The sequence below is a fragment of the Haplochromis burtoni genome, unplaced genomic scaffold, assembly GCF_018398535.1.
Source record: "Haplochromis burtoni strain Fernald_Lab_line unplaced genomic scaffold, NCSU_Asbu1 Contig_62, whole genome shotgun sequence".
Classification (NCBI taxonomy): domain Eukaryota; kingdom Metazoa; phylum Chordata; class Actinopteri; order Cichliformes; family Cichlidae; genus Haplochromis; species Haplochromis burtoni.
Genome location: NW_024582423.1, coordinates 525414 through 548271, shown reverse-complemented (window position 1 = coordinate 548271; position 22858 = coordinate 525414). Strand labels below are relative to the sequence as shown.

Here is a 22858-nt window from a genome sequence, read left to right as displayed (position 1 = left end):
ATATGCAACAGTATCCAACCGAACAGCCAGATATCCACACGCAAGACTTTCAGCAAGGCCTTAGAAAAGACTGAGGCTCACGAGAAAAGGGTAGATGCATTGCAGTGATAAGACATGTATTGCACTAGCATAGCTGTTCAAGGCTACTTGTCACTTTTGGAGCGATGCGCACAGACACACTCAAACAGAAAAAGACTATTCCTGCTAGACGTGCTTCTCAACTGCAGTGCAAAAAAAAAAAATTCTCCTTCTACTGATTATAATTAATTGCATTTGAGGTTTCTATACAAATAGGTGAGTGCTTATTTCATCTAACTTTAAAAACAACAACAAAAAAGATGTGTACATGCACAAAGAAAAGGCAAAGGCATACAGAACTGTAAATATCCATACATAAATAGAAATTTTAAAAAAAGCCACTATAGTTTATTGGTCAAACTTTGTGAAATTAAAAAGTTTGACTAAGAAATTATTTCCCTATGGATAACCTGGAAATAAAGTACCATTTATTTCTGGAAATAAATAAGAGACACTTAAGGGCAGCTGCCCTCTGAATTAGACAGGCAAAAATATAATTATGAATTTTTAACTTAATCGCACATACTTTCCTCAGGCAAGCCTGAAGATTCATGCAAGGTGTTCCTTATTTGTACCATCTCTCAAAACACATTAAGGTGGAGCAGCCTTCAAAGAGTCACTGACAAAGGAGATGGCTTCAGAGAGAAAAGGAGCGAAGATTGGCGATGGGAAACAGACGCGCTGCCCAGACTTTACGCTCTACAAATTTTAGAGATTGATGAGGATTGTTGGCGAGCCAAGGCCCTCTTCCAGCCACGGTACAGACGAGGGGGTGCAACGCTGAGCTGTGCGCCGATGAATGCGGCGGAGTCGCCGTAAGTACAGTATAATAGAAAGCAAAACGATGAAGAAGCAAGCCAGGAATAAGTAGTGATTGTTGACAAAGGAGAAGCTGTGTCGCCAGTGAGAGTGCGCTCCTTTCAGGCTTTCCTGTTGGATGTCCCTGGAAGAGGTCACAACAAGAACAAGTCACACATATTACAACAGTTTGGGAAACAAAGACTGAGAGTTCTGTAGTGAAATCCAGCTCAACTAACCATGGCTGCACTCATTCACATGAACAGCATTATTTTCACTGCGCAAAATGACTTAAAGCTTGATTAGTAAACTGACGAGGAAAGGGCAACATGCGCGAGAAAATCCATCTTACCTTAAAGGCAGAAACCGTGTTCTGTAAAGTATAGCTCCAAGAGTCCACTGGACCTCCTTATCGTAGACCAATAAAGCAGTCTTTAGGTTTTTATAATTGGTTGGAAAAGAGAAGCCTGTGTGCAATACTTCATACATCCATGCCGATTTAAAACACTGGTACCTGCAGACAGGAAAAATACAGCACATGCTGAACATTCATGCAGCAGAGATATTGGAGGAACGTGACAAGTTATATGTTGTTTTCAGAAACTGCTGGAGAGTCCTGACTTACTTCAATCTATGGAGATCTGCATGTGAGGCATATAACCCAGACTCAAAGCGTTCCCTCAGAATCTTCCACTGGGTGGCACAATAACTCTGTAAATGTTTAATAAAAATGTCTGCAAAGTTTCCAATGATAAGTGAATGATAAACATTACTATAACCATTTTAGTGCTCAAAATAACTCTACTCCACTGCTCAAAAGGGTTAAAGGAACACTGGATCATCACAGCCTAAATAAAGTTAAACTTGAGGGATCAATCCACCCTAATAGCAAGCGTGAGCCATTGTGAATCAACTTCACCTGCTTTCAATCAAATTGAAAACAGGTACAGTGGAGAGGTAACAAAACACATCTCAAAAAGGGAGTGGTTTAGCAGGTGGTGAGCACCATTGCCATCATCCCTGCTTACTGATGGCACTTGCCACTACTGGTAGCATGAGATTGTTCCCCCAGCCCATTCAAGTTGCACAGCTACTCGAGCATGGTGCATCCCTATGACAATGGGGTTTACTGTCTCCCAGCACAGTCTCAAGAGTGTGGAGGACATACAAGGAGAAGGGCATCAACTCAGCAAGCAAGACTGAAGGACCAGGAGGAACACTGCCAGAGCCCTACACTACCTAGGGGGATACTCATGTGTATGTCACTGACTAAACTGTCAGAAAGAGCCCATGAAAGTGACATCAGGGCCCCGAGTCCTTCAGCAGGCTCTGTGCTCACAACCTAGTACCGTGGAGCTCTGTTGGCACTTAAACTTTTTTAGCGCCACTCACCTTGGCAGCCTTGGCGTACTTCGAAGCATTATAATCTCCACCCATGCGCAGCACATCCTCCATGCAGTAGTAGAACTCAGAGAAGCCATAGAACTGACTGTTGCTGTAGTCAATTGCCGGCTGGTAGACGCCATTGAGGGAGGTTTGGGTGTCATTGGTGTGGTTTAGGAATGGCTGGAGAATTTGCCTACACTGGTCAAAGTCTCCAGTGCCTCGCAGATACAGGTGCTGCGTAGGTGGGCCGATCTCATCCTGCAGGTCAGTGGGTAGACATGGGTCCAGCAGTGGAGACTCCACTGTTTCACCAATATGCTGATCTAAGAGCCTGAATAAATATAATAAATATCCGCAATACTGTGTAGTGCCATCTTTAAAAAAAACAAACAAGCCCAAAAACAGTTTAATTAAGCCAAGAGAATGACCTGCAGATCTCACCTGTTTCGGGCTGCAGTATTTCTGATGAGATTCTCCTCATATCTTTGGCGTGCTGCATTTCCTCCATAACCCAGAAAGGTGGACACATAAACACGATACACATGCTCTGTGCGATGCACGTCACACCCCAAGTTAAACTCGGCCAGTAAGTTCTTGGCGATTTCCTCCTACAGAGCAAACACACATCAGCACGAGAAGTGACTCCCTCCCTCTACTTACGCATATTCAAATTTACACACCCGCACTTCTAAAGTGCGTGTATGCATATAGACACACCTTTATTATTAGAGCAGGGCAGCCATAGTCGAGGCAAGAAAATAAAAGAGAAAGCTAAATATTGTGTCTCAAATAAGGCATCTCAAAACATCAAAGAAGCAGAGATGAACTATCTAGGGAGGCTACAGTCAATCAGTGGCATATTTGCTGAGCCTGCAGCTGGCTTACAGTAGAGTCAATAGTGATGAATGGAGAGTAGATCATACAGGTTTTACCAGGAAATGATAGAGGGTGGAAGAAGGGGAGTGGGGGAGAAAAACAGAGGGTGAGTGGCAAAAACCAAAGAGCACGAAAACAGAATTGGTTGTGGATAATAACCTGCTGTGGAGAAGCAAAGCTTACAGTTTTGGGCACTTCGTACGCAATCTGTGTGGAGACACCACCCATGTCCAGGACACCTGTAGTCCTTTTCCTCAACAGCATCTCCTGCTGATCGCCGCCTGGAACATGTACCTCCACTACAGCCTCGCCGTCTTGGGTGATCGAGAGCAAAGGGGTTTGAGATTCAGTTAGTGAAGGCGTATCGTATGAGCACCGCGTTAGCAGATACAAAAGTCTCCATGGATTTAGTTAACATGCAGCCTTCTTGGATTCTTACCATTGTGCACATGGTCAAATCTTCCAAGGACAAAGTTGATTCCAATCCAAGCATAGACACCTAAAACCAATAAATACAAAGTAAATTATGATATAAGGTTTAGTGTCAGAAAACTTTTCAGTGGCTACAAAGTGATGAATCAAATAAACTCCCACTGTATTAAATATAAAACAACACAAACCATTCTCATTCTGTATAACACACTGATGTTCATTCTTGTGTACTATAAAATTTCATGTTGTAATTTTATGTATTTGTTGCCTGAACTACATCGTTGTAAATTGTCTGATGATGTGTTAAATTTCTTATTTATTGTTTTCGTCTAACGTGCCAGGAACTCGATATTTTCACCGATTTGTTCATTTACATGCACTGTCCCTTTGAAATAAACAAATTCAAATTACGTTTCCATTTACGCACCTTCTTGTTTTCCAGAAATGACTTCCACGTGGGAATCCGAGAAGAGGAAGTTGAAGTGGACTGGGATATCTGTGCGCAGATCCTCCAGAAGTGCTTCCTGTTGACTGAAATCAAACAAACAAAATAACAAGAACTTTGCTTTTTTTTAACTGTAACTCAGGTCAGCTCAGGTGTTAACAGATTTGTAGTTCACGATTGTATTCTTATTGGGGTTTTACTTTTCGGGTAGGATTCTCATTCCAGCTGTGCACAGGACATACAAGGGTGTTTCCTGGTGCTTGTGTTTGGGGATGTGCTGGGCTGCAAAGCTCAGAAGTGGGTATATATAATCACTGGCTTTCTCCGGTGTTTTAGCCAATTCGGAAATACCTGAAGGAAAACACACATTAGATCGCAGCGGGTAAATAAAAGGCAGTACAAGATGCTGAAATGCGTGCATCACCATATAATATTGTGATAACAGTTTGAGCCAAACACTGGACATCTCACCTGGCTTGATTTTCATGACCACTGGCTTGCGGTTCTGATCTCGCATTTGCCGGATGTCCAGCAGTTCGTGGGGATTACCGTTGTGCCGGGGCCAGCAGTACACGAACACCCTGGAGCCACTGCTGCCACAGTCCACTACCAGACCGTAGTTCAGGTTGGGGTTGGTTGTGTCTGTTGCGTCGATATCAGTGACCCTGGCTAAATGCCTGTTGAGAATCGTAAAAGTTAGAAATGATGCTTCCCATGTTTACTAGGACATCTACAACTGGATAGTAGTTGTGAAAAACCTGTGGAAGTGATTTTCCTTTGTGATCCAGCTGACGTGCCCCTTTCCAGCAACAAGCAGCAGGTAGAGCAGCCCTATGAGACACACCACTAGACTGATGAAGAGCAGCTGTCTGATTGATGGTATCAGGAGCCGAGGAAGAACCTGGGATGAGAGGCTGAAGTGCCACGAAGCTGGGAAAAGGCACGAAAAGCTGATCCTGTCAACAAAAGGTAAGAGAGCCTCAGCAAAGTATGAAACGTCACAGATATGTGAAAGGTATGCAAGGAGAAACCAACCTTCCCATGATGGACATTTCTTCTACTTGTTGCTTTACTTATCCCTATAAAGCATGAAGCTGGAAGATGAATATCTGCCTTGTTCCAAACGTCCTGATGTCTTCATTTATCATTGTGACCTTTTAGGGGGCAATGTTATAAATTAACAGTTATTCGCATTTTATTTTGAGGGGAACTTGAGCTCTTTTATCAAGAAGGCCCGCAGAGCCGGTACGACACAGGACATGTAGCATATTATCGCTGTAAAGGCAACGTATTTAAACTACAGACAGACATTAGCCAAACAGGAAAAGCACTGCTTATAAAAGGAAAGCCGATAAGCGCTCACACGATCTAACATTTGCGTTTCAGACGTTTGTGTTTAATAACGTTTAACTTTGGTTGTAGTAGAAAGCTAAATGATCCTATTTTTGCGCGTTTTTACTGATCGTCACTATAAAACCGGTAATGTGACGTGTTCACAGCTCCTAGCCGGTTTATTACTTACTAGGTACGGTTAGTAGGTAAAGGTGTGGAAAATCCCCCCTTTTCTTGAAAATGTGGCGTTTATTAGCAGCCAGATGCTAACCTCTGGCTAACTAACGTAAAGGTACGAGAAGGAATCCGGTGAGTGACGTGGTAGTCGAGACGTGGTGATTGATTTTTATCTCCGCGTAGCCCGGATCGGAAGCCTGTGGGCAAACAGCCGCCCGTCTTGTTTTTTTCTTCTTCCACGTTTAATGTAGGGGTTATTGTGCAATACCGCCACCTACTTCCTGGAATTAGGTAAGAAATGATCCCCAGGTGATGTGAAATCATCGTGTTTAAAGGGAGAAGTTAGGAAAGAAAAAGAAAGGTGTCAAAGGTTTATACTGAGTTGTGCGCACGGATGGACACCAGGGTAAGGAAAATGACTTTTATTGACTGACAGGCAGAGATCATGTGCAGCAGGTTCAGGTGATTAAGGACAGGTATTGAAACGAAGACACAACACGTGTATGAATGAGATGGAAACAGTTTAATATGCGAGAGGTAGGAGGACGAGTTTAATTACTTGGGGTCAAACATCCAAGGCAATGAGAGAGAGGTGAAAAAGAGAGCATACAGTGTGGAGTGTCAGGAGTGATTTATAACAGAAAGGCAACAGGAAGAGTGAACGGGAAGATTTACAAGATGGTAGTGAGATCTGCTATGGTGGGTGGTTTGGAGATGTTTGCACTGAGATGTTTTCATTGGGAGTGACCAGAATTGACAGGATTAGAAATGAGTACATCAGAGGGACAGCACAGGCTGAGCGGGTTGGAGACAAAGGTAGAGAGGCAAGGCTGAGATAGTTTGGACATGTGCAGTGGATTGATAGTGGATATAAAATCATAAGTCATACACAAATCCACTCATGTGGTATTTAATATAAGCTTTATAGCTTACTGTAAAGACAATACATTAATATTGACTTTCTAATAAGTTTGAAAAACAATAACAAATGATTTAAAACATGGTATAAATTATACAGCACATTTTCAAATGTATCCAAGTTACTGTAATAACTCTTTTTATATAAGACAAGTCATCAAGTGTAATTTCAATATGTTCTCTCAGTGCAAAAATAACCTGTGATAACCTGCCAAAACTCGTAGAGCTATAGTAGAACCTCACACTATAAAAGGTGCACAGTAGTTTTATTTGCTGTACGTGAATCCACTGGTAATCTCTTCATTATGCCCAGACAATTTGAACATTACTGCACTTCTTGCAGGCCAGCCACTCGGAGCAACTAATTTGCCAGCAGCAACTCACATCCATATACTTCAGTCTCTTGCTCTGCTGTAATAAACTCTTCACCGTTCTAATCGTCACATCTGTCCGCTGCAGATCAACGTGGCGTACCCGACCGAGCGGCACGAGAGGTGAGCCTGTGGATTCTGCAGAAGCACGCGGCTCATAGTTCTCTGTGCGTAGCACACTCTGTAAAGTGTAGTCCAAGGGGCACGGCAGGGAGACGAGTGAGAGCTTCTCCAGTAAAGGGGAACCGGTCAGGAGACACCTGAGGACCGTCTTCAGGGACATCCAGAACATGGCAGGCTTTATTTGGCTGTGCTCATAGGAGAAACTTCAGGGAGAGACAAAGAAGATGAGGAAAGATCTTTGATAGATTGCCAAAGTCTTGTCTGCTTATCAAAATATAATTTTCTGGCCTCATTTCTTAAGTTTCAAATAATTACTTCCTCTCACTTTATTTTGTTATATGCCACAACACAGATAGGTGCTACCGAGGCAGAAAAAAAGCTTAAAAAGAAGAATATGAACACTATAAAGGCCAGCGTTATCTGTACAATAGGGCCTCTTAAGCCTGGCAGCAAGAATAGACTTGATTTTCCTCTAATGGCATGAATAAATGTCAGATTGATGTGAAACATCATTATGAGCAGCCTACTACAAGAACACACAAAGAAACAGTGTAGAATCTTTACTGACGGGCAATACTTCCTGGTATACCATAAATAGTACCTCAGCAGTAACCTTACCTGAGTGTGAGAGAGCAAAGGTTAGGCAGACGTGGAAGATCTCCATTGTCCTGTTGATCCTCCTCATGTTCTATTTGTAGGAAGGAGGGAGGAGGCTCAGCAGAAATGAGCAGGTCTCTGAGTCTGGGACAGGCCCTGATGACTGGCAGGAGTCTGGTGTAGGAGTTGGTTTTCACCCCTTCAAGTGTAAGAGAAATCAGAGAGGACCCTGCAACTAACAGAGAGGGAAGGAGGTTGTCCAGATTTCCTGGGAATTGGACTGAGAGTCTCTGCAGCTGACCGGACCAGGCCTTGAGGCCTGCGGCTAACACAGATACCTTGCTTCCTCCTCTAGTGTTTTCATTACTGTCAACACTCACAGACATGGAGCAAATGCCTGGACATAAACGACCTAAACTATCCAGAGAGTCAAAGGTTAAGCCCTTAACATCCTTCAGTTTCAGGGCAAAGTCTGACTGTGACCGATGTGTCCTTTTTTGCCCTGACTGCCTCTGAGAGCAAGGCGGCCCTTCTTCTCTACTTGTATCTTCCTCACTCCCACTCCTATACTCCTCCCATGACATCCCCTCCTCCTCTTCATCCTCATTTTCTCTATCCACTGCTGTTTTTTCTCTCCTCATTCTTAAATTATCCTTGCCCTCCTTGTCCCTTCTTTCCTGCCAAACCTGTTCCAGCTTGGCAACTCCTTCCCTGCTTGTAAACTCATCTGCCAGGCTGAACTCTCTGTGCTCGATGAGGCAGCAGGCCTTTTCTATGCCCTCCATGGCTACTCTTTCCAGGGAGGGGAGCGAGAGAAGGAGGTAGGCTGCAGCAGCCACAGGTTCTTCCTCTTGTACCCCAAACCCAATATCCAGAGCCAGCAGACTGCTGAGGGGAAGAGGAGCCAGGGTTGCAGGAAAGGATGAGGACTGATCAGAGCAGGAAGTGGAAACAGAACTCTGAGCTTTAAAGGGACTGCCTGAGGATGAGCAGAAAGCCCCACCTCCAAGAGGAAGCAATGCACCTGGGGAAAGCAAATGACAGTGGGATACATCTAGATGCCGCAACAAACGGCAACGGTGAGCGATTGTTCTGATTACATGCTTGTCACAGGACATGCCAGTCAGAGAGAGGGAGCGCAAAGCAGGAAGGCCATGGAGGGTTTCGGAAATGACCTTTGAAGGTAGCTGCTGGGCTCCAGACAAATCCAGACTCCTCAAATCCTGAGACAAAAACACAGAAAGTTCAGACTCACAATAAATAATCAGACAGAGTAAAAGATGAGACACGGACATGGAAGCGGTGGTTTCTCTCCAACCTGGCAGCGTGCAGCAATGTGAGTGCAGAGGGCTGGGGTGACCAAAGCAGGACAACTTTCCAGAGACAGACCTCGAAGCTGGGGCACCAATAGGAGGTGGAGGGCTGCCCTGGACAACTTCTTTCTGCTGCACAGCAGGCATGTCAGCTCCTCAACCAGTTCACTGGCTACAGGCAGAGTTAAAGAGTAGAAAAAGAAACATCCACAAAGATATCATTAAGACACGTACAGCAGGGGATCACTTATAGTGATTTAGTCAAATCTGTGCTGCTGCTTTTTTAAATTTCTCCAGTTATCATTTTTTAATTAACTCACTGAGTAAGTTGAAAGGCCCCATGATGTATCTGAATGAATATTGATCCAGGTAGTTATCGGTATAGTCTTTCACCCACACTTTTTTCATGTTGTCAGCAAGGCTTAGCAGAGACAGCTGCCTCAGTGAAAGGACCGGACCATCTTCATCTGTCCTCCAGCAGTCTCCTGTTCTCTGCCTCCTGCGCCCAGGTATAGCCTTCGCCCCACCACGTTCAGCCAAAGCCCGAAATAGGGGCATTGTGGGATTTCAGCTGACTTCAGGGCTGAAGTGGTCAAATGCAACAAGTGATGAAGGGTTAAAAGTAGAAATTGCTTTCTTTCATAAATTCATAATGTTGATAAGGAGTTTTAACTCTTATGTAATTTGAATGGTGTCATTAGGATTGAAGTTATTTTACCAGCAATGTTAAAAAAAACAACCATATATAGACACATATAAAACGGACACGGTGCACACACCCCTCCTCTCACCGATCAGCGTTCATATCTAAACATTAAAACATACTAGCTGATGTTAATAACTACTTTGGTGTTCGTGTGTGAATGAGAGTGTGGGTGGTTAACCAAGCTACAGTAAACTGTTAAGTATCAGTGCTGCTGTCTAACTAACTCGCCTTTGCAGTTACGGAAAGATTGAAAGGAGCAGAATGTATTGTTTAGAATAGTTTCCAGTGCACTGACACCTACCTGGCAGATGTAACAGTGTGCTGTCTTGTCGTTATGCGAAAACAAAGCACAGTTGTGCCTTGCTCTGACGCTTTCAACACTTCCTGACTGGACGCTCGTCACTTGGAACATTTTTCCCTGAGTTTTGTCTCCCAGGAGCACTTCGCGTCAGGTTGCCTGACTCAAGTGAACTTCCCCGGTCTGAAAGTCCAGCGGAAAAAAAGCAGTGCTCGAGACTTCACTGGTAACCCGGTAGGGCTTTCTGAAAAACTTAGGGAGGGACCGAGTGTCACTGAACGTCAAGTTACGTTCAAGGTCAGTGTGAAGTTTAGGAAAAAAATGTTATAAATGCAAATTAACTGATTATTATCACTTTTGTTATCTTATCTGCAAGCAAATTGTCTATGAATGTAATACTAATCATTAATTAAGGCGTTCTGTATTACTCTCAGGAAAAGTCTTTTAATTATGTGCCTGTAAAGTAACTTTAAATGCTGATATTCGTGAATCTTATAAATGAATCTTGAACTGTGTTTAAGATACTTGTTGTTAATTAAAAAGGTTTACATCCAACATTTACTTATGTTGCAATGCCACGACGCAAAATACGAATACTTTATGTAATACCACTTTGTACCACACGATGGTGCAGCAAGACAATAGTAGGACTGAGTCTACGATTGAGAGGAGTAAATATCGATGTTGGCAATTAAGATAAATAATTGAACTTCCGCTTGTCTTTCTACACAATGTGAGCGCTCAAAAGCTTTCTGCTACAAGTCTCATTCACACAGTCACACATGTATATATTTTATCTATATACCTAAGCACTTTTACCTGAGTGTGTCTGCACTTGGGTATCGAAAAAAGCACTTGTATGAACGTGTGTGTGACTGGGTGACTGAGGCTTGTAGTAAAAAGCACTTTAAATGGTCAGCTAGAGTACAAAAGCTCCATAGAAGTCCATTTATCTAACATTCGCACACAAATAAAGCAAGGTTCAGTATTTTACCCAGAATGCTTCAAGATCAGCTTTCAGACTGGTGGATGACACGCTCCACCACGGGAGCCGCCCTCCAACCTTACAGTACCTGGTTTCTGAGGTGGGGTCCCATTCAGGTACTAAACAGGCCTGATGCTGCCCAGCCCCTGAGATCAGATTGATGAGATCAGGTGTGCTCAGGTGTTATGGCTGTAAGCTGTAAATCTGTTAAAAGATTTGGGCAACTGGGCTTCCGTGTTCACTGGTGTACCTCATGGATTAGTCAGCAGGAGGTTATAGGCCTACATTTATTTCAATTAAATCAATAGAATTAATTGTGCCAGTTTAAGCCATGAACAGGATACCTGAGCATGCACCGTTCAAAACAATCACTAAAGTCTTTTTCACACATAAACCTGAGAAACTGTCTGTAGAATCAGGACCATCCAAAGTGTCACTTTTACATGCACAGCAGGAAAAAAGTCTTATTCAGACTCATTCTCATTCTGGGAAATATTCCATTTGTTTTAGAGACACATGTTTAGACAGCGCCACTGTGGGTGGAGTGCAGACAACCAAGTGGAAAAATATGAAGTGAAACTAAGTTGAATAGAAGTCTTTTTTTTAGACATGAACTTTTTTAACTTGAGGGTAGGCATGTGAGAGCATCTCTGCTACTTTGCTTGCAGCTATTAGCTCAGTTGAAGAAAGTTGCTCAGTTTATGGGCTGAAAGATTTTGCTCTTTTCAACAAATCATTCACAAATAACACAACACCACCTCATCAAGTTAATTGTATTGCTGTTTCGTTGTATGTTTACAATGGGTGAAATAAAAACGCTGTTTCTGTTTTGTTTACATCTTATCTTAAGCACTTTTTTTTTCAGATAAAAGTGCTTTATGATGCTTTTATACTGTAACTGTTCCGACTACCGTTTTCTCCCACGAGTGGCTGTGAATTTTAGCGTGACATCTTCTGTTTTATGGGACGTTTTAAAAAAAGAGAAGAAGCCTTGATGTCAGTAGGACATGCCACTACAGCCAGCTTCATGTCTCCAGGCTGTCTCTTCCAGACTGTATAAAATTGCTAATTGAAGGATGTGTAAGCTGCCTGTTTTGCTGGAAAGAAGGGCCAGTGTGTATTTTTTTTATTCCACAAAAAAGAAATTGATAACTGCAAATTAAATATCAAAAGAAATCAATACAATCTTGGCGTCATTCTTTATTTCAATCACAGATGATGTCACACATCAAAGACGAGCAAGTTTGCAAGACTTGACTTTTATTGCAGTGCGATAAAAAATTAGCAGTTAAAAAATTAGACTTGTCTTAAATACAAGTATTAAAGCTAATACATATTATGCAATAAGTTCAAATTATTATTCTCTTCATTCCCTAACAGCTGAAAAAGTCTGTTACAGCAACCTATACATAGTCTGTTTGAACTATAACTGGCAGCACTGACACACTGAAAATATTCTCAGTGAATTAAAGCTGACTATGGATTTGTATGACCACCAGGTAAGTTAGTAACAAAAAAGTTTGGAAATGTTTCATTTTATCTTATATATGTATAGAAAAAGTCTCACAATTTAAAATGTAAGACCTCAGTCAAGAGCTTTCTATTAAGCAGCAAAACCCCAGTTCCCAAAAAGATGGGACTCTATGTAAAAACCCATATTTAAATTACAGTAAAATACAGAAAACATATCAAATGTTTAAAATGAGAAAATGTACGATTTTATGAAGAAGAAATCTTGGTTGATTATGAATATGACATCAGCAGCACGTCTCAAAACAGTGAGCAGAGGACAAGAAAAGGCTGGAAAGGTAAGTGGTACTAAAAAGAAAAAGCATGGTTTCATAGTAGAAGAATCTGGGTGGTGGCCTGCCTGCAGTACAGGCATATTATGAAATGGAAAATACAGCAAAGAAGACCCAGGAGTGTTGAGGAGCTACAATGCTCAGGCCAATATATGACAACATTCTTCCTCAAGAAGTCCAGAAATCTGTCTCCTCACTTTCTAAACGTTTATGGGTTGCTGCTAAAAGAAGAGGGGATGAGGATTTTTGGAATTGGGGTTGTATAATCATGTGCTATTTGGTATTTTCTAATCAGAAGTCGAGTCAGTTCCAGTTTTTGGATCACAAAGCATACTTTAGCTGCACAAGCATTAAAAATTGGAGCATCAACCACTGAAGATAATCGGGTCAGGCACTGCAGTGGCACACTGAGCATCTTTAAATCACAAGCACAAAACTTCGTGGACAATTGTGACACTGAAACATCAACCCGCAATAGAAAACTAGTATTTAAAACTTCTCCAGGATTTAAAAAAAAAAAAAAAAAAATTTAAGGAAGAAGTTTAAATAATAAGCATGATGACTTTGTGAACAAATGGAAGATTTAAAAAAAGTGCTTTGTTAATCAGAGAGTGGTGGTGCATTAGTAGTAGGCAAAAATGACACACACCTGGCTCTCTTCTGGCAACAACCGTCTAAAAAAAGTGCAAAGTTCAGTTATTAAATCCCTTATTCTCCTTTTTACAATGTAGCAGTTATGTTTAAAGACTCATGCAGCAGACTGTATTCCAGCTCAGGTTACCACTGGGCTTGTGTGAATTGAAATACAGTCTCTGTTTTATGCTCTGATTAATTCAATTTTGTCTCTTTTGCAGGCACAGGGTTGATTTCTGTCGTGTTGGATATCCTGGACCTGTATTTTAGGCTGTGAGACAGGTACAGTTGTATTTATTCTGTGATCGGCACCACCCTCCTGCCAGCTACAAACACCTCCACGATGTTACGATCATCACCTGACACAGAAAAAGAAAGGGAGATAAGCATAAAGCAAATGGCTCGTAACTAGGGATGGGTACCGGTATCCGGTGCCATGATGGCACCGGTTCTGACATAAACGGTAGTAACCAGACCGAAAAGCAGCGAACATTTCGGTGCTTTTTTTTCCTGAACTGTGATACACTTTAGATTCTAGCCAATCATTTTACGTTTCCGAGGATAGGCGGGCCCAGGTACGTACGTTCTTTTAGAGCAGAGCTACAGATTAAAAATGCCCAAGGCGAAGCGGTCCAAGTCTGTCTGTACTTCACAGCAAAATATGCTCAGCAGCCTGCAACAAGTGCTTTAAGCTGATACTGTGATACTGTCAAAGGAGGTAACACCTCAAATCCGATGAAACACCTGGCAACGCATAGCGGTTTTTTTAAAAGCCGAGAAATGCGCCGTATTTGATAGCTTGCTGCGAGACCTCACACCGTGCACATCTACTGCGGGTGTGGTGCCTGTTATCGGATTCGGAGTTTGCAACATCCCCAGAGAACCCGAAGAGTAGAGTCCTGGCCCATAGCCCTGCCAGTGTAGCAGAAATGATGAGGATGATGATGGCAGCAGCAGCCGTTCTTCTCTGCGTGAGTAGCTTAATGTTGTTTGTGTGTAATTTATGTTGAGTAGGCTAACCACGTTATTACATTAATGCACTTAAGGTGAACTAGCAAACATCATCATAGCTACATGCGGCTGTCTTCTTGTTTGATGGCAGATACTCCCTTCACCCTGGCCAAAAAGGCTAAAATGACCAAAGAAAAAGTGGAAAATAGTTAAACACGAGAAGTTTTTGGACAAAGTTTGTGTTTTTTTCCATTGATTAAGCGCTGCTTCCAGCCAAGAGTGATACCATATATGCCCCATAGCTGCAGAAAAGGCTAACATTGTTATCTTTTTACAAAAAAAAACAAAACCGCTGAACATGAGAGGTTTTTGGACCAATTTTGTGTTCTCCATTCTTTAAGCACCGGCACCGTTTCAAAAGTACCGGTTTGGCACCGGTATCGGATAAAACCTAAACGATACCCATCCCTACTCGTAACACATCAAAGTCACATTAAACTGAGATTTTCTGGAGCAAAAAGAAAGTGACACTCACCCAAATTCAAGAATTTTTCCAAAAGAATCTGAAATTCAAGATATTATAGATTATTGTGAGACTCCAATTAGAGTTTATTTAGTTAGTTTGTTTTGCTTTAATTCATTCATTTCAACCAATTTAGACCAACCTTTGGTTCCTCGTCCTGGATGAGATCGATAGGCCCACCCTCAGCAGCTACATTAATCCTCAGGGCATCAAAGTCTTTGCCAACTTCAAAGTTCCCTGTTTGGTCATCTAAGGACAAGGCTACAGAAAGACAGGCATAATAAATAAACAGTTTCTTAATGTGGGGACAGTTAGTTCATCAAAAAGATGAGATATATGACTACATAGCTACTGAGCACATGCCTATTACTACTTCTGTTATCATAATAGTGCTAATCATAATGTTTACTAAAGAACTTCTAGTTTTGAATGGCTTACCCTGACTGCCTCCCAGTGTGGCTATTCTGAACACCTCCTCAAAACTGAGTGTTTTGTATTTTGGGTCCTGGATGGTCAAGACTTTAGATGCATCCAGAGCTCTCCTCACAGCATCGAGCATAGAGGCGGAGTAGCCTCCAGCCACATCTGGTACAGCACCACAGACACAGACAGGACAGGGCAATGAAAAAATATGAAAAGCAGCCACTTGGTTTGTCAGGATTTCCAGGATGGCGTTGTCAGGTTTTTCCTATAATCGTAAAAACGTTTTAAACATTTGCTGTGGCGCCATTCTAGTGTTAGTGTGTGACATCACTGATTCCTGGATCTTTTCCTCATTATTCCCCACCACTTCGTGCTGCAGCAAAAGCATCTATTAAATCAAAAGTTTTACCAACTTTGAGCTTAACTTCACACCTTTAAGCTGAGCTGGATTCTGAACCTCCCAGTTGTATAATAAAACTTTAAAGTGATTGTTGCTGAAGATTAGTTAATTAATAACAATGTGCACTAGTGTGGGCCAGAGTTTACAAAAGCTTAATCATCACACATCATTTTATGACTTCCTTATGGTGTGAATTGGTGTGTTTGCAAAATTAAAACTGTGTTCACACTTGCTCTGCTCTCCCACCTGTTCCCAGCCCCAACTTTACTTTGTGTTTCAGGACGTTGCGGACATTTAACACTCCACTGCACAACCTGGATAGATGGTGAGAGAGAGAGAGATGACAATCAAACTCATTCATTATGTAAAACTTCATAGACTTTATTTCATGGCTCTTGGTCAGATATGGTTCTAGAAACCATAAAGTACTTACGAAAAGTTGGAATTGGGACAGTGGGACAAAGAGGCTCCAGTCTCTCTGAACAGAGCCAACTCTTCATCACTGAGGTGGCACCCGTGGGCCATCACTGTCTGTGAATCACCCCATCATTAATAGTGTCAGTGGTTGTAAGTATTTATATAATGTTTTGTGTAAAAATGTCTGATCATGTGCAGGCAGTAGTGTACTAACCTTGTCAGTTAGCAGGTTGTGTTTGCGATAGACATCTGTGTAAGACTCTGATTCGGGAAACAGCTCCTTTACAAGCTTTACTTCCTCATGAGTTTCACTGATATGACTCTGACAATGAAGAAACACATCAGATATTCAAGTGATAGCTTAAGAAAACCTCTGACAAAAGCTCTAGCATTCAGATTGAGTGGCAGCACAGTTGCTGCATTACGCCAAACATGTATGTGTGCATTTTACCTCATCGTCCCAACATTACATTGTCTCTTTGGAATACAAGACTCCTGCAGACATAGCCTAGTTTGACTCACCTGAATGTGCAGGTTGTTATTTTTAGCGATTTCTCCCAGCTGCTCGAGCAACGCTCCTGTGCAGGATGGAGCGAAACGAGGAGTCACCACAGGCTTCACTAAAGGGTACTGCCCTCAGAGGACGGAAGGAGAGACAATCAGAAAACGTATTTTTTCCTAATATCTTTGAAAAGTCCTGTTTATTGTATTAAAGAATCTTACCTTTTTCTCCAGAAGCTCTTTAATGAACCTTCAGAGAGCAAATTAACAATGTAGTTTATTTATCTGTGGCAGATACATTTACTGATATCAAACATTATCTATTTTTGCAACTGAAACTTGTGCTCAGAACAGATCTGCTGGTAATCATGTGTACTGAAGCACAACTGGCATATTTGTGTGATTTAATGTTATATATTTTGTTTTCATGTGTGATTCTGTTAAATTGGGACCTTAAAAGTTTAATTCAGGGAAAGATCCTAAGTAGAATTAGATTCAAGGTTATGCCATAAGGGAGCATCCCTTACATTAAGGTTCTGGTTTTCTTAAAGCTCCGACCTCAACCCCATTGAGAATTTGTGGACTACGCTCAAAAGCAGAGTTTGTGCAGGAAACACAGGAACTCTACCAGTTGGTCAAATATTCAGCCAGAATCATGCCAGAAGACTATGGTTGAGGTGCAACTTGCTAAGTGTATTTATATATTTGAAACCGTATGTAATATTTTGACGCTGTGTTGATTAATCCCATGTAAATCTAAACTTTTGGAACCTATTCTTGGCTTTTACACTCATCAAAGATGTGTGCTGTACAATCATTCCACCACAGAAAACAATCAGTTAAAAAAGACCATGACAGCCATGCCCATGAGTTTATGTTGACTTTTGACCACAATTACAACCAAACAGGTGATACCTTCACTGTTCTTTTCCACTACTGAAAAAGTATTTCTTTTTACCATATAGTGTTGACATGTCTGTCTATGATATCAGATTAACTCCCACAAAAAAAAATTTGTAACACATTTGGCATCAATCTGGAAAAATCTGTATCAGGGTCTCTGACATAAAGGCTTAAAGCTTAACTGCCTCTTTTACAATCCAGACTAAATAATTACAAAGTAACCAAACCTGTTCTGTCATGGAATATCTTTAGATTGAAAGAACATTGTAACACAAGATCTGCTTTACGATATTAAGCATCTAATACCTACCGACAGGTCTCGTCTTGAGAGTCCTGCAAGGTCTCTTTGTAATGTTTCACACAATCGTTCCTGTCCATGCACACCTTGCCAACCAAAGCACGCTGTCCAAAGTCATCTGCAAGAAAGGCATCAGTGAGTAAACAGGAACATAAGTAAACATTCATCCTTTCAAAGCTGTTACTGAGTATTTGATTTAATTAGATTTTTGAGGACAAAGCTCAGTCATTGTCAGCTCATGTTAAATGAAGAGTATTTGTGCAGTTGCGATGCTCACATATAATAAACAGCCTCCGTAATGTCACCTGTGTGTCCTTGAAAGGCCCTACACATGTCAGAGTAAAATCTTGTTCTAACTCCTTATGCCAGTCATCTGATATATATATTGTGTAATGTGGAAGTTAGTGCATTTTAGTGCTAAACAGGTTCAGCAGCACCGCTTGCAATAATATGGCTTTTTGTTTTGATAGGACTAAAGATAGTTTAGGTCAGTCGTTCAGTTAGCACGACACCAGAGGCCTGATACGGAGGCAGCTAAGTGAAATAATTAGGTACACAGGTGTGTTTTCTCTCGTGATATGCTTTGAAAAAGTCCAGGTGGAATACTCCTGCTACCAGGCTGAGTTTATCCCAGAGATGTTCTGTTTGCAACCATTAAAAAATGCTTTGTTAAACAGATTATTGTGCTGTAAAATCCTCAGGTGATCAGGTTACAGAAGTTAGGATGTAAGACGGTTGAAAAACTGCACTTTCTTTTACATCCCATCGTTAGACAGCTGCATTATTTTTCATCCATGGACATGCCCACACGTGATTTAAGCTTTCTAGGTGTGTCTCGTCTTTGCTTGTTTATTATCTGTGTATATAAGATGGAAAAATTTCTATTTCCCCCTGTAAAGTGAAGTGAATGACTTCTATGGGATGATGACTCTACTGCTCACTTGATATATGACCTCAGTAAACATTTGCCTAGTTTGTTTATGTTCTCGATAACAAGTTTCAAGCCCATACAACAGAACATGATGTTCTTTTAATAAATGGCCCTCTCAATTACGGAGAACAATATTACACATCATGGCATGCTTTAGGGTGTAGCTTGATAGGCTAGTCACTACAAATCTCAGATCTACACCTCTGTTGTCAGGTGTGGTTTCATAACTCTAAAATTATGTGGTCCAGCTATGATAAAACATTTTGTGTCTGATCTGTCGGAAAAACTATATCGCTGTATCCGAGCTTGAACCTGGACTGAACAAATTGGTTTGTTGCAAGTATATTCTTAAGCTTTTCTCATGTTAAATGTACGGTTTGGAAATACTCCAACTTGCCTATACACAAGCACATGCCTCTGTTCAACAGTTCAGAGTTCAAAGTTAAGAGTTCAATGCCCCTGATTGCACAAAATGACTCTGTAAAGTTGCCAATAACAGGGTTTGATGCGTTGGGGTCACATCATTACAAATTCATGTGCGTGTGTGTTCAGTGTTATATAATATGACAGGAACAAGATAAAGATAAAGCTAGGGTATAAAGGTGAAGGACCATTTCTTTGCAGTGTTTATGAAACATATCGTTAGAGTGAAGAAAGGCAAGAAAAAAATTAAATAACTGAGTCTGAGTCAAAGCATCATAACATACTGCACATGATGATGATTATAAAGAAGTGAGACAAACTAGTATTCTGATTATTTTTAGGCACTTTTATATTATTAGCACAGCCTTCAGTAAAGTCCGCTTCCTTATCTTGTCATCTTAAATTATGGAAAATTTAAAAACATTATCGTAGCTTATTACACATAAAAAACAAATGTGATATATATTTAAAGAATTAAGAGGCCTACTGTAATGCTTCAAAATAAACATTCAGCTCAAAGTGTGTTTGTGCATGTGTTTTAGTATAAGACATCTTACTTGCAATCTGGCCCAGCAAAAGAGAAGCTTCAGTGTGAATCGTAGCAAAGTAGCATGCAGTCGTTGTTCCATTTCTCAGAGTTCTTCTCTGTAAAGCACAGGGATCATATCACAGGATTAAGACCAAATCAACACTTCTGAGACCCTTAACTCACAGGCTGAGTCACAATCCGATTTCTTTTTTGGCTTGTTGAATGTCTTTAATCAACAACTTTGAACTGATGCAAATGTTCAAAGTTTCACATCAAGAAATAAGTGTCCAAAGTCACTTGTCTCTTGATGTTGGCAAACTCACCACTATTTGAGTGTAGACCTTGCGGGCGAACTCCAAGTCCTTGAAGCATGACTCCACAGGAAAGGTGTAAGCATTAAGCCACTGCAGTAACGGCATGTCCAATGCGGTGCCAGCGTAGCTGTACTGTGATGCATGGATGTGGGTATCTACAAGTCCTGGCATGAAGAACTCACTAGAATGAAGCAAGCCCAAAAAAAAAAAAAAAAAAAAAAAAAATGCTTTATGACCTATGAAAGAAATCACTTTCTTCCAATACAAGATGAGCATCCATCTATCCATCCCTTTTCTTTATATCTATATGTGTGACATTATAATGCAAACAAGCTCTGATTTACTGAAATGACATCAAGATTATATAATAAACTTACTGTTGTGCCAGCTGAGTGATGTCAGATGTTTTGAATCCAAAGGTCTGGGACAGCTTTTCTAACTCCTTCCCTTCCCTAATAAAAGCAATCTGACCGCAGAATGTAAATTAGACCGGGGTTAAAAGCATACATGCAGAAAGGTGTTTGTAATTAAGCAAGCTGAGAGAACTGAGAGCTTAGGGGGAGGCTTTGGAAGAAAATAGACAGCTGTATATTTTTAATACGTTTGTTTAAAATATATTTTCATCAACAGTTTACAAACATATTCCTTTGTCCACAACAACCGAGACCAGAATCTATTATTTTCTGAGGATAAAAAAAAAATTCATATTAAAAGTTATATATCTTTTTTTTTTTTATTAGACACGTAATCAGGCAGGTGCATTGTAGGCGTCTATTTATAATATAAAGTGTTCTGTATCAGGGGGTTTACTGTTGGCCATACTGCCAAAGTTGCTCAGCAACAGCTAATTATATGAGAAAATTAAAACAGCCTAGCCTGTTATACCAGATTTACGCCCTGAAGCCTGATTTACCCCTTTGTCAGTTAAAAATAGTCATCAAGATATTTATCAAATGTAAAACGCAAACAATGTATTCTGGAATTCCACAAACCTTTCCCTGTGCATCCACTCCCAGGAGCGCATCTTCCAGGATCTGTAGCGCCGTTTGCTGAGTCGAGTGGACAAACGTGCCCCTGTAGACGAAGGCTATTGCAGTGTCGGCTCGGTCGGAGTTCGCCATTTCTTCTCCATGTAAGTCGCGGTGCAGCAGTGAGATACAGCGGGATCGAGTCGGGTATTTGTCCTCTGCCAGTGCCAAACACCACCTGACGGCAGAGGTCTTGAGCAGCCAATGAGAGGACAGGGTGTGCATGTCGGGATCGTCCCGTCTATATGTTATAACACTTGTAACGTGTGATCTGATAAGCTTAAGGATGAATTTCATGTTTTGCCTTTGTTATCCTGGCTTAGTATGAGGTGCGTAATGCAAAGTATCAAAGTTATCCACGAGTCAATGCTTTCTGCTGAATAGTAAACTTTGTAGTGGTCAAGGTTTCTAAAAAGAAACATGACCACTCAGAAATCAGCGCAAAAGACAGAAAAAGCTGGCACTTTCCGTCGTTTCTTTTGCGCAAATTTAGATGTAAGCATATATACAGGGAGTGCAGAATTATTAGGCAAATGAGTATTTTGTCCACATCATCATCTTCATGCATGTTGTCTTACTCCAAGCTGTATAGGCTCGAAAGCCTACCACCAATTAAGCATATTAGGTGATGTGCATCTCTGTAATGAGAAGGGGTGTGGTCTAATGACATCAACACCCTATATCAGGTGTGCATAATTATTAGGCAACGTCCTTTCCTTTGGCAAAATGGGTCAAAAGAAGGACTTGACAGGCTCAGAAAAGTCAAAAATAGTGAGATATCTTGCAGAGGGATGCAGCAGTCTCAAAATTGCAAAGCTTCTGAAGCGTGATCATCGAACAATCAAGCGTTTCATTCAAAATAGTCAACAGGGTCGCAAGAAGCGTGTGGAAAAACCAAGGCGCAAAATAACTGCCCATGAACTGAGAAAAGTCAAGCGTGCAGCTGCCAAGATGCCACTTGCCACCAGTTTGGCCATATTTCAGAGCTGCAACATCACTGGAGTGCCCAAAAGCACAAGGTGTGCAATACTCAGAGACATGGCCAAGGTAAGAAAGGCTGAAAGACGACCACCACTGAACAAGACACACAAGCTGAAACGTCAAGACTGGGCCAAGAAATATCTCAAGACTGGTTTTTCTAAGGTTTTATGGACTGATGAAATGAGAGTGAGTCTTGATGGGCCAGATGGATGGGCCCGTGGCTGGATTGGTAAAGGGCAGAGAGCTCCAGTCCGACTCAGACGCCAGCAAGGTGGAGGTGGAGTACTGGTTTGGGCTGGTATCATCAAAGATGAGCTTGTGGGGCCTTTTCGGGTTGAGGATGGAGTCAAGCTCAACTCCCAGTCCTACTGCCAGTTTCTGGAAGACACCTTCTTCAAGCAGTGGTACAGGAAGAAGTCTGCATCCTTCAAGAAAAACATGATTTTCATGCAGGACAATGCTCCATCACACGCGTCCAAGTACTCCACAGCGTGGCTGGCAAGAAAGGGTATAAAAGAAGAAAAACTAATGACATGGCCACCTTGTTCACCTGATCTGAACCCCATTGAGAACCTGTGGTCCATCATCAAATGTGAGATTTACAAGGAGGGAAAACAGTACACCTCTCTGAACAGTGTCTGGGAGGCTGTGGTTGCTGCTGCACGCAATGTTGATGGTGAACAGATCAAAACACTGACAGAATCCATGGATGGCAGGCTTTTGAGTGTCCTTGCAAAGAAAGGTGGCTATATTGGTCGCTGATTTGTTTTTGTTTTGTTTTTGAATGTCAGAAATGTATATTTGTGAATGTGGAGATGTTATATTGGTTTCACTGGTAAAAATAAATAATTGAAATGGGTATATATTTGTTTTTTGTTAAGTTGCCTAATAATTATGCACAGTAATAGTCACCTGCACACACAGATATCCCCCTAAAATAGCTAAAACTAAAAACAAACTAAAAAC

The 22858-nt window shown here is 41.3% G+C and overlaps 3 protein-coding genes across 4 annotated transcripts; all 3 read right to left on the bottom strand.

The window, feature by feature from the left end:
- entpd4 (ectonucleoside triphosphate diphosphohydrolase 4) lies at window positions 1–5765 on the bottom strand. Of its 2 annotated transcripts, none has more exons than XM_005922642.3 (13): window positions 5538–5765; window positions 5051–5169; window positions 4774–4971; window positions 4487–4692; window positions 4216–4366; window positions 3998–4101; window positions 3578–3637; window positions 3298–3452; window positions 2704–2870; window positions 2269–2593; window positions 1502–1587; window positions 1229–1390; window positions 1–1021 (listed from the first exon to the last, which is right to left on the bottom strand). In XM_005922642.3, exons 2-13 carry the CDS (start codon window positions 5065–5067, stop codon window positions 787–789), a joined length of 1866 nt encoding a protein of 621 aa, XP_005922704.1. In that variant the 5' UTR covers window positions 5068–5169; window positions 5538–5765; the 3' UTR covers window positions 1–786. The 2 variants fall into 2 exon arrangements, with proteins under 2 accessions (XP_005922704.1, XP_005922705.1); XM_005922643.3 differs by having other exon boundaries at window positions 3322–3452.
- A 267-nt stretch (window positions 5766–6032) lies between these two features.
- Window positions 6033–9404, bottom strand: si:ch211-214j8.12 (uncharacterized protein LOC100000539 homolog). The gene is made up of 4 exons (XM_005922644.2): window positions 9167–9404; window positions 8852–9018; window positions 7555–8756; window positions 6033–7139 (listed from the first exon to the last, which is right to left on the bottom strand). Exons 1-4 carry the CDS (start codon window positions 9402–9404, stop codon window positions 6746–6748), a joined length of 2001 nt encoding a protein of 666 aa, XP_005922706.1. The 3' UTR covers window positions 6033–6745.
- A 2618-nt stretch (window positions 9405–12022) lies between these two features.
- gda (guanine deaminase) lies at window positions 12023–21097 on the bottom strand. The gene is made up of 14 exons (XM_005922645.3): window positions 20876–21097; window positions 20261–20349; window positions 19893–20064; window positions 19598–19685; window positions 17699–17804; window positions 16708–16735; window positions 16507–16614; window positions 16199–16306; window positions 16001–16098; window positions 15814–15881; window positions 15183–15329; window positions 14887–15005; window positions 14757–14784; window positions 12023–13629 (listed from the first exon to the last, which is right to left on the bottom strand). The coding sequence occupies exons 1-14, from the start codon at window positions 21002–21004 to the stop codon at window positions 13565–13567; spliced, it is 1353 nt and encodes a 450-aa protein (XP_005922707.2). The 5' UTR covers window positions 21005–21097; the 3' UTR covers window positions 12023–13564.
- Between the last annotated feature and the right edge of the window lie 1761 nt (window positions 21098–22858).